Below are 10,531 nucleotides of genomic sequence, written 5' to 3' on the forward strand. Positions count from 1 at the left end.
ATTTTGTGCGCTCCATCTCGCAATGAGACCCAGAACCTCCCCATCATTAGGCGCTTGAAGCTGTCCCATCGCCTTGCTCTCGAGCGCCATAATACCTGGCCACATCACAACTTTCGTGAAAGGCACAATGCAAGGCGCCAGGACTGCTGCTGCGCCGTACAGCAGCGACTTGGAAACCAGCACGTCTGACTTGACATTCCGATCGGAACGTCCTTGTTAGCGAAAATGATCTATTCGAGGCATCGGAGAATACGCATACATTGGTAAGCGAGGAAGGCGAAGCATCCTGAGCAGATGATCGCAAAGGGCGGCGCAGCTGCTTTGCCGAGATGGAATGCTTTACTCCATTGCAGGGCCAGATGTGCCCCCGACACCGGTGCCGCTTGCAATGCCGGGACGGTAGTCGTGCTGAAGCTTGCGATATAAGCTATGAGTGGGTGGTTAGTAAACACGATGATGGTTCAGACATCTGTAATAAGAAATGGGCCGAGCATACCCGTCAAAAACGAGGCGCTCGATAAGCCGAGGACTTGTGCTGCAGGTACAAAGCTGTGAAGTCGGGCTTCCATTTTCGTGAGGTTCCTGATGTCCGGAATTAAATATCGACGAATTGATCAGGAGCAAAGCTGCGGCAATCAGAGCTGATCGGTATATATCTCGTGGGTCTACCTGAAGGATTCGGGTGTCCAGCACTGACTCTTGCCAACTCGCGGTTTTGCCCGGTTCAGGTCTAGTACGTGAGGATCTGTGCTTATTAAAAGTCGAACCATCCTGGTATCCTGACTGTTTACCTTGCGTATCATCACAAATATGGCCATATCCGAACCATACAATCGAGGAAAACGTTTTGAAGAGCACCGCGGTAGAGATTGCCATGTACCTGATATAATTCATGCGGACACTATTCGGGATAAGATGGACAACGACATTTCGGTATGCTACCAACTTTACTGAACCGTTCAGCAATTGGGTGTCTAGTAGCTATACCTGAAGCGCCTATCTTCCTTGTCTGTGAAATCAGTCTCCGGCGTACCATTCTTGTCCAGAATCACACCGTCCGTGGCGATGTTAGACGCATCCGCTCTTCTGTTTTCATCAACAGCCTGGTCGCGATTCGCATTATCGCGTTTGCATAATAAGCGGTAGGCAAGTATGGTGATGAAGAGGAGACACCAGGTCACGATGGCCGTCACAACACCGCTAAAGTATCGAGGTGGTTTAGTCCACAGTTGCGGCGAAGCAATGCAGCCAGCGCAGTAGCCGATGAAAAACATCGCGTTCACAATCGCTCGCTTTGTGTTTCCTTTCGAGTTCGAAGCGGTGAGCGATAGAAGTGGTGACATGACGGCAGTAATGCAGGAAGCCTATAGTAAGTCGAAAGTCAGCAAATGCGATCGATGTAGCTGATGGAAAGCAGCATACTCACCAACCAGGCGGAAACAATCATTCCCCAGCCAGCATCAAGTGACAACTGCATGAGTAGCACGTTCCCAACGAGTGGTGGAATGATCAAGGCCATTGTGACGAGGGTCCGATTGTTTGGGAAGATCCAACAGCCAGCCACGCCAATCCAGAGAAGAGCTACTTGCACTGCACCAGACGGAGCTGTGAAGAGCATAGTCTCGTACCGATCATATCCGATCGATTTGATAACCAAAGAGGCAAACTGAAAGTTTCTGATCAGCATCGTTTGGTTAATGATCGCCATTGATACGAGCACGTTGGCTTACCGTGAGGACTGGAGATTGCATTGTAACCAGAACACCAAAGGCAAAGACAAACCAGGCTTTTGGGTCAAGAAGAGTTTCTCTCAATTGACGAAGGGAGAACTCTGTTTTGTCTCCACCTTCGCGATCTCTGGCCATCCTTATTGACAATGTTTCTTTCTCGCGTGCGGTCAGGAACCAGGCATCCTTTGGTCCAGTGGGCATCAGGAAGAAAAACAGCACGCCAGTACCACATGTGATTGCTCCACAAATGATAAATAGCGTCCTCCAAGGTTGCAAGGGCAGGGATTGGTTCTTGCCAATACCATACATAAGCAGACATCCGATGACTTGTGCAACGCCGTTCATGGAAACCCAGAGCCTGGAGATACACGCTGTCAGATTGATCTTCCCCTTAGATCTCCATGACCTTCTCGGCACTTACGCTGTCCGAGTGGCATGCTCCTTCTTCTGATACCAAATGGATGTAATAGTGACGAAAGCCGGTGACACGGCACCTTCGGAGAATCCGAGCAGGAATCGGACCGCTGCAAAGCTGGCGAAGCTTTGGGGCGCTGCAAGGCACATGCACATACCGCCCCAGATGATCCTGTTGAAATGTCAATCCTTCAGCCTCTGTTGAGCGTTGTGCTTCGATCTCTTACACCGTAGCGCCAACGAGTTTGGTCAAAGGGAGCTTCGACATGAGATAAATGAACGGATATTCTGCCACAAGCTGGCCTGTTGTAAATTGATCAGCCTAGATACTGGCAGGTGATTCCAAAGTTCGTCAACGATTCGAGCATACCGACGTAAAAGATCGAGGAACACCAGGAGTATTGTTCAGAGGTCATGTTCAAGTCGTCGATAAGACCAAATACCTGGGAATATTAAGCGCAATCCAAGCGATCTCTGGCACACCTATACTTACAGCAGCGTAACTCAATGATTGCTTATCGAGATACTGGAGTAAGAAAACGAAACACAGAAAAGGCAGGATCACCAAGTCGATCTTTCGAACGACTGCCCGCTCTTCTTCAGGACTGATGAAGCCTGCCGTGTCAAGCTCGTGGCTTTCGTTCGGCACATCGTAGCCTTTCTCAGCTGGAATCATGCTGTCCTCCGCAGCTTCTGCTTCCTTTTCAATCGCAGGCATGATACCCGATCCTGTTGGAGTGTCTTGAAGTTATGTAAACAGTGTCGTCAGTGACCAAGAGCTGAAAGTCCTGGCTCGAACGACGATCAACCCTCATCGTACGACATGCCGACCGGACTTATATGTGGACGAGTAAAGTAGATAGGAACAGGCACGGACTGCGATAATGCGACGACCCCAGAATCTATCGCGTGGTGATAGACCATGAAGTGAAGGCGCATTGCGGGGAAGGCTTATCGCCCCACTGTTGTGGCAGGTAGCCGACGATTGTGACCGGTATCCGATGGCGAAGTGTCGGCAAGCTGTCTCTGGCGGTTTGCAGGTTGCCGATCATGGAGCAAGTTGCCGACGTGCTTATCGTCTGTGTCGTTATATGTACCATACCATTCAACTGCTTTGGAAGCACAATCTCGTGACTTCCTTCTCGGACGGTCATCTATCACACCAACTCTCACAACCCGTTCAATACCAAAGACTCGAAAACCATGGTTTCGAAAGCTGACATCAAGCCTTGGCTACGTCCTGGAGCGGGATCATTCATCCTGCATAATGCCACAGTCGTCGACGTTGCCAACGGAGTGACCCGGGACGCACAGACTGTGTGCATCGAAAACGGCAGGATCACATCTATCAGCAAATCTGAGCCTTCGATACTATCCAGCCGACCGGGAACGAACGTGATAGATTGCACTGGCTTATATCTCTGCCCAGGCCTCATCGACAGCCACGTCCATTTGATCGCTGTCCCCGGCTTCAACGAACTGTCGCAAGCATTTGGCAATCCCGAATCTGTGAGCCTCCTCCGCCAACCCTATGTCTGCGCGCAGATGCTCCACCGCGGCTTCACGACTGTGAGGGACTGTGGCGGCGCCCATGCTGCGATCAAAGAAGCGATCGAGGATGGCGTCTTCCCAGGCCCGAGACTGTTTATTGCCGGCCATGCGTTGTCTCAATCCGGCGGCCACGCCGACTTCAGAAACAAGCACGACCACTCTGCGTGCTGTGGGGGAGCTACCACCGGCCTAGGTCGTGTCTGTAATGGCATTCCACAATGTATGCAGGCAGTCCGCGAGGAGATCCGATCTGGTAGCGACTTTATCAAGATCATGGGTTCCGGCGGTGTGAGCAGTCCCACAGACAAGATCGATCATCTACAGTTTACCGGAGACGAGATTAAAGCGATGGTACAGTGCGCCAAGAATGCCGGCACTTATGTCACCGCCCATGCATACACTCCCGAGGCCATACAGCACTGCATAGAAAATGGCTGCAAAGGCATCGAGCACGGAAACTTTCTGAATGAGGAGCTCGCTGCATTGATGGTCAAAAATGATGTGTTTCTCACGCCCACTCTGATCACTTACGATCAAATGGCTTCATCGAAGTGGCAAGGGTACCTTCCGCCTGAGTCTCAGTCGAAGAACACAGAGGTCCTCGATGCTGGACTCCGAGCATTAGGAATAGCGACCAAGGCAGGAATCGATATGCTTCGGGACAGACCTCCTGGGACCCCTCGGTGCCGCTCAGACTCATGAGTTTGCACTTCGCGCGAGAGTTCAATCTCCAATTGAAGTACTGCGCAGCGCAACCTTGAATCCGGCGCGCATGTTGAGACGAGCAGATACTCTGGGCCAGATCAAGGAAGGATTCGAGGCGGACGTTCTATTCCTGAGTGGAAACCCGCTAGATGACGTGACCATTCTAGATCGACCGGAAGAGTTCGTCAAAGGCGTGATGAAGCAAGGTCGTATTTACAAGAGCAGATCGGGTTCTCTGATCGAAGATGGGCAGCCTCCAATCCGCATCATGGCCTCGCTCTGATTGTCTGTAGATCATGTACGGACACCAATACTCAGAGATTGAAACTGGTTCAAGACCCGGAAAGCCCCAATGCCTCAAGACCTGTTAGCTCCATCAGGAAAGCCTCATTCTCGACGTGAAGGAAGGAGAAGAGATCACGATCGACCTGGTCGGTTTGTGTCCACGCAGCATCTGTCAGGATTTCTGATATGCCATCGCCACGAGTGTTTGTCGCAGACTGTCGCGGAGTACCATCCAGGGTATAAGGTGCTTGGTCTGCCGACAAGGGCAGCTGAAAGGGCAGTGCGAGACTTCCTCCGAAATCGGGTATCGTGCCCTCAGTCGCCGAGGGGTCGTCACGTCTACCGTTCGAGGCGTCACGTTGTGATGCTTGCCGTGACAGCCATTGCGCCCAGCCATCGAAGTCTCGCATTCGAGATGGCGATCTAAGCATAGTCTGGCGGCCTCTCGTCTCCGCATCATGCAGCTTTTGAGACGCTTCGTCTGCAATGGCTTGCAGAGCTTCCATGAAGCTGACCCCAGTGACAGCGGTCGTGTGTTCGCCTGCCATTTTACGTAAGCACTGGAGTCCGAAGGATATGTTCGCCTCATAGCAAATATCGCGTTCGACGATACCAGCGATCAACAACACCATCGTGGCAATGCTGCATCCTTGGAAGTCGGTAAACGATGACCTGGTCAACTTGCCGCTGGTACAGATTTGTCCAAACATCACAAGCATTTTTCTCGCGGCTTTCATGCAAGACCTTGAGAGCTGCTCAAACTTGGTCTCGGTCGAATCTAGATCAGGGCCGCCACCCAACGCGTGGCGGAGGCGGTTCCGCACGATTGAGACGACCTTGTATTTGCCCATGGCAATCCAAGCAAAGTAATAATTCAGGTGAAGGTGGAAAGTGGCTCGATAACTCGGGGACGCCGCGGATACATCTTCCATCCTTAGTGCGGAAGGCAATGCTCGTTTCCAAGCCTTCAAGTCAAGTCTGGCTTGGATTACATCCTCTTGGTCCATGGTCCACAGTCTGAACGCAGTCAACAGTCGCACACGAAATCCTCACCAGTAGTAACTTACGATGTATCTGCAAGTCTGTTCAATATGATTGTGAGCCGCACATTCGCAGTCTGGTGTAGTGAGTTGTCGAAAATTTGGATATCGTCAAGCTCTTGCAAAGGGCGCGGCAGCTCGACTGTGATGATTTTAGGGTCGACGGATCTAGGCCGATTGAGTTTCACAGTCAGAGTCCTATATGTGCCGTATTAGATTAGGACCTCAAAGGATCTGATCCGGAATGCTTGCCTTTCTAGAGAAAAGACTGCCCACCAAATCCGGCTTCGGACTTCTCTTTCTCGTGCTGACAGATTCGTGCCTTCTGCATTTACATGCATATCGAGAGCAATAGCTTTCCTCAAAGCGAGACCTAGATGCATGTGAAGCGATCCGGTGGCGCGGCCTGGCAGCAGATACACCCCGAGAACGAAAGGAGCCTGCACCGATCGAAGGCTCGTGGACTCGTCGAGATCAGGTACAAGCAATCGGGCCTGCTCGTAGAACGCTCGCCCTGGTTCATCGCTGGCTGCATGGATCAGTGAAGCTGATCCGTTTAGCCTCGTCAGCGTCGTCCATTGGCTCCCCAAAGCGAAAGTCGCAAGTGCCAAACAGATGAATCCAGCATCGTAGCGAAGGTTAGACGTAGGATCCGAGTCAAACCCATCTATCTCTGACAAAAACTCGGCCTGATCAAAGTAGAAGAACGAATCGGTACCATGCTCAATGCAAACAGAGAGTAGATAGTTCGCAACAGCGCGGGGAGGAAATGCATCGACCGCATGCTTCAATCGTTGAAGCTCAGCAGGTTGCAATCTGTGAGCGTTTGGCATTTGCTGATCTTGTAAGCGCTACCAATCTCATGATTTTGACGTGAGACTCACTGCTTGTTGACTTTGAGGGAAAACACTATGTTGTGCTGTGGGATCAGGATCCAGGGAGAATGACTCCCGAAGCTTGGCTAGGAACCCAGGCCACATGAATCTTTCCGCTTGACCTGGCCACAAATCAGCATTCAGAAGAGCCACCGATAGCGTTCAAGACATCACTAACACGCATCCGTGGACAAGCTAGTAGCTGGTGTCGTGTACATATCCGCTGGCGTCGCCATTGTCGTTGCCATCGTGGTCCTTTGACTCGGAGATGCTTCCACTTCTATGCTGTCCTGCTCAACAGGTCCAGTCGAAATACTTATGGATCAAGTCAGTGGGAATCATCATGGATCGGTATGCGCTCCACGCCCACCGTTCGTATTGGCACACAAGAGAGCCTCTGATGCATCTTTGACAACCGCCCGGGGCGATTCGAATGCATTTGCTTTTCCGCGACTTGCATCGTATACATCTGGACAGGTGTGAGAGGAGCTTAATGGGTAGTACAGCTCAACGGCCAGTTCCTCGCGCGATCTTACGCTTCGGCTGAACGTTTGCGGTCGCTGTCAGGTACCCGACGCTGCCGACGTGGGCGTGAAGCCATTCAGTGATGTCGATATTGCTCCGTCTTGGAGGGCCGGATTTGTTCGAGGCTTGTCAAAAGCCGCAAGACAGATTCAAGTCATTTGCTCGTCAAGGATGTGGCGCAGAACGACATGATGTTTATCTCTCTTTATCAGCAATGGAGACGAGATACAAGTGGTCTTCCGATATCGAGATTCCGGCATCGCGGGGAAGCCAAGCCATTGGGCTTCCTAGGATGTTGCTGAACGGGTTGAGGAGAGGAACACATTTCACGCAGCAACGTAGAAAGCCAATAGTGTAGAGAATCAGTTTTAATGAAACTGCATATATTGATATTCCATCAATGTCCAAAGTCTAAACCAAGAAGAAAAGAAGAACAGGACTAGAACACGAGAACCGATTTTTTCAAGAAACACCGTACCCTAATCTGGCCAGAGAACTGCTGCTGGCGTTTATATTGGTCTGTTGTTGAAGTGGCCAGGGCGCGCTCAGCACTTGAGCGAGAAGCCCGGCTTGAGAGAGCGGTCGGCGTTCATGGCACCCCAGTGGGTCTCGTCAGAGGCCTGGCCGTTGTCACCGGTGGAGTGGGGCTTCCACGGCTCATCAAAAGCCTCGAAGTAGAAGGTGTTGACACCCCAGTCGAGGGCACCGCAGCTGCGGGGCATATTAGTTTATTTGTTGGACTACGCTAACATCAGGATCAACTTACACAGCGGAGTGGTAGTAGTCAGCAGCGTTCTTGGTGCCGGCCTTGGCGTTGGAGTAGTCGTCACCACCGTCGGTGGGCCAGCCAGTCTCGCCGTTCCAGAACTCGAAGCCGTCGAGGGAGCCAGTCAGGTCCTGGATGTGGCCAAGAGCCTGCTGGATGTCGTCGAAGTAGGTCTGGACAGCGCCGTCACCGACGTTGTCGCCCTGCCAGTAAGCGAAGGCGTTGGCGAGGATGAGCTTGACACCACCCTTGATGACAGCGTCACCGGTGCCGTCAGCCCACTTGTTCCAGCTGTCGGCAGTACCGATCAGGGTATCAGGGAGCGCATCTTGAATGTCGTTGATCTTCTCGAGGAGCTGGTCACCGTTAAGGTTGCCGCGGTAGAGGGCCTCGGAGCCGACGGTGACGGCGTAGACCTGGTCCTTGAACTTGGGCACGTACTCGGTGAGAGCGGCCTTGTCGGCGTTGAAGCTCTCATCGGTATCCGGCCAGACGCCGAGGATCACCTGGAAACCCTTGCTCTTAGCCGCGGGGAGGATCTGCTGGGCGGCGTTGCAGTCGCTGGCAGCGTAGCCGCGAACGATCTTGCTGCCAGTGTTGGTCGCAATAGCATCGAAGTCCTTCTCGTAGTCGGCCTGGTACTTGCAGCTGCCATCAGGGAGCTTGGTGCCAAGGGAAAAACCGAGCTTGCCCTTGGAGGCGGCGAGGGCTGTCGGGACCGCCGCGAGAGCGAGGGAGGAAAGAGTCGCGACGCGCATGTTGATGATTATTCCGTTCGGTAAGGTGGAAGTGTTTCAAGTAAGGATGTCGCGGGAATGAATTGGCACGTTGGCGGCCAATTCACGTGCTGTATCAAGGAGTGAAGGTGGTATCCAAAGGAGTGTTGTAAGAAAAGACAAGGATGACCCAAGATGAAGGAAAGATGGGGTTCTGGAGTGATGTTGAGAATGGTGTTGTCCGCACTACAGTTCGAGGCCTTGCCCCTGATTTAGCGCCGCAAGCCGCGCGCCATTCACTTGGCAGGTACCGTACGGGGTAAATGATGACACATGCGCCACGCGGAGAGGCTTGTGAAACCTCGCGTTGAAGATCCAACGGCTGTGCAGAAATGAACATGAGGTACATGTTTGTCGGTCCAGACTCATGAGCAGGAAACCGAGTCAACGTACGGCACATTGCTTCGACAAATGCCAGTGGTTCATTTACGCTTGAAAGTAGACAGCTTTGATATAATGCGGTGTGTTAGTTCTTAGATTTGGACATGAATTCACAATGCATTCAGGGTATCTAACCGTAGTTCACATATAGCGTACAAATTCCTGGCGCAGATCGTGCTCTTACATGAGATCTTCCTCATTCAGTTTCTCGCCTCGCCTGCTAGCAAGATACACTCTCCCGCCTTCGTACACTCCCAAGTACAACCCGCTGCCCATGAGGGTCCAGACACCTCTCAAGGCTCCGCCTCTGAACAAGCCCTTGACACCCGACTCCGCCATGATCTCTTTGGCGATTTGGATGCTTCCCTTGCTTGAGACGGGCTTCGTGACGTTTTTGACTGTTTCCTTAACAGTCTCTTTCGCCGACTGGACCGTCTTGCCCGTCGCGTCTACCAGCGCTTGTTGTCCATTTTGACCAGAAGGCTTCTGATCCGCGGCCGCGCTCTCAGCAGCCGCCAGCATGATCCTGGTCTTCACCACATCGACCGGAGTCGTGATCACAGACGCGATGCTGCCAGCTGAGCCCGCGCTGGCGGCTGTGACCAAGCTACTCTCGTAGATGCTGTTCGTTCTCAGTCCACGCTCTTCTCTGTACCTGTGAATAGCCGTCCTTATGCGCTCGAACATCGGGAACTGAATAGCAGTCATGGGAAGGTTGCGACCAGCAAGAGCAGTGTAACCCCTCCAGAGCGCCAGAGGATTGCTCTGGAAGCGTTTCATGGTCTGCACGGTAGCGTTGACGCGTGGGCGGTCGGCGCTGGAGTTGTCGACCATCTGCGCATTCTGCTTAATCACCTCTGCTGGCGTAAGAATGGCGCATGAAACCAGTTCTGCGGTTGCAGACGCGGCCGAGTGAACCAATGGCTGTGGGAGCAAATGCCCATTGCCCCACGCCGGGTTGTGATCGCTTAGCACGGATTTGACGCCCTCGTATGTTGTAAAGAAAGCTCCTGCTTCAAGAAGATCATTGTTAGCCCGAGAGACTATCTTATGAATTCGCATAGAACTTCTTACAGGATGGCAGGGTGGCCAGGATTACACTTCCCACGCCCTGGTAGACGCCACGGAACATAGAGCGGCTGACCTTGGAGTCGACGCCATTGGTGTAAAGCCTTTTGTAATCTGGGCTTTGAAGACGAGTCTTGATAGTGTCCAGTGGGTAGACGAGTAAGTCAACCGTAAAGGCCGCGAAAGCACCCGCTATCCAAATGTCGGTGTTGCGGGCATTGCTGATGTCGGCAGACATTTACGTCTGCTGTGGCAACTTCTTGTGAAGGCGACGAAAACAAATGCAAGTCTCGAGTACGCACGCGTACTGTACAAGAAAGGAAGACGATGAAGAGTGCAAAAGACGAAATCAGATCTGGAGATAACACAGAAGATTCTCATGCATGCGAATGCGTCTTCATGCAGCTTCATGCAG

At 52.3% G+C, this 10,531-nt stretch overlaps 5 protein-coding genes across 5 annotated transcripts; 1 reads left to right on the top strand and 4 right to left on the bottom strand.

The window, feature by feature from the left end:
- Window positions 1–937: 937 nt before the first annotated feature.
- On the bottom strand, window positions 938–3,050 carry WHR41_05879 (uncharacterized protein). The gene is made up of 7 exons (XM_069374484.1): window positions 2,638–3,050; window positions 2,515–2,587; window positions 2,372–2,447; window positions 2,152–2,316; window positions 1,731–2,088; window positions 1,427–1,666; window positions 938–1,364 (listed from the first exon to the last, which is right to left on the bottom strand). The coding sequence occupies exons 1-7, from the start codon at window positions 2,860–2,862 to the stop codon at window positions 975–977; spliced, it is 1,527 nt and encodes a 508-aa protein (XP_069228449.1). The 5' UTR covers window positions 2,863–3,050; the 3' UTR covers window positions 938–974.
- A 157-nt stretch (window positions 3,051–3,207) lies between these two features.
- Window positions 3,208–7,328, bottom strand: WHR41_05880 (uncharacterized protein). The gene is made up of 7 exons (XM_069374485.1): window positions 7,137–7,328; window positions 6,971–7,069; window positions 6,779–6,915; window positions 6,610–6,722; window positions 5,978–6,561; window positions 5,753–5,923; window positions 3,208–5,702 (listed from the first exon to the last, which is right to left on the bottom strand). Exons 1-7 carry the CDS (start codon window positions 7,199–7,201, stop codon window positions 4,733–4,735), a joined length of 2,139 nt encoding a protein of 712 aa, XP_069228316.1. The 5' UTR covers window positions 7,202–7,328; the 3' UTR covers window positions 3,208–4,732.
- On the top strand, window positions 3,348–4,397 carry WHR41_05881 (uncharacterized protein; the record flags this gene model as incomplete). Its single annotated transcript, XM_069374486.1, has 1 exon — window positions 3,348–4,397. One exon carries the CDS (start codon window positions 3,348–3,350, stop codon window positions 4,395–4,397), a length of 1,050 nt encoding a protein of 349 aa, XP_069228315.1.
- A 150-nt stretch (window positions 7,329–7,478) lies between the features above and the next one.
- Window positions 7,479–8,840, bottom strand: WHR41_05882 (uncharacterized protein). Its single transcript, XM_069374487.1, has 2 exons — window positions 7,892–8,840; window positions 7,479–7,836 (listed from the first exon to the last, which is right to left on the bottom strand). Exons 1-2 carry the CDS (start codon window positions 8,647–8,649, stop codon window positions 7,671–7,673), a joined length of 924 nt encoding a protein of 307 aa, XP_069228318.1. The 5' UTR covers window positions 8,650–8,840; the 3' UTR covers window positions 7,479–7,670.
- A 297-nt stretch (window positions 8,841–9,137) lies between these two features.
- On the bottom strand, window positions 9,138–10,473 carry WHR41_05883 (uncharacterized protein). The gene is made up of 2 exons (XM_069374488.1): window positions 10,123–10,473; window positions 9,138–10,061 (listed from the first exon to the last, which is right to left on the bottom strand). The coding sequence occupies exons 1-2, from the start codon at window positions 10,352–10,354 to the stop codon at window positions 9,229–9,231; spliced, it is 1,065 nt and encodes a 354-aa protein (XP_069228317.1). The 5' UTR covers window positions 10,355–10,473; the 3' UTR covers window positions 9,138–9,228.
- Between the last annotated feature and the right edge of the window lie 58 nt (window positions 10,474–10,531).

Source organism: Cladosporium halotolerans, assembly GCF_011745625.1.
Source record: "Cladosporium halotolerans strain TM138-S3 chromosome Unknown Sca20, whole genome shotgun sequence".
Classification (NCBI taxonomy): Eukaryota; Fungi; Ascomycota; class Dothideomycetes; order Cladosporiales; family Cladosporiaceae; genus Cladosporium; species Cladosporium halotolerans.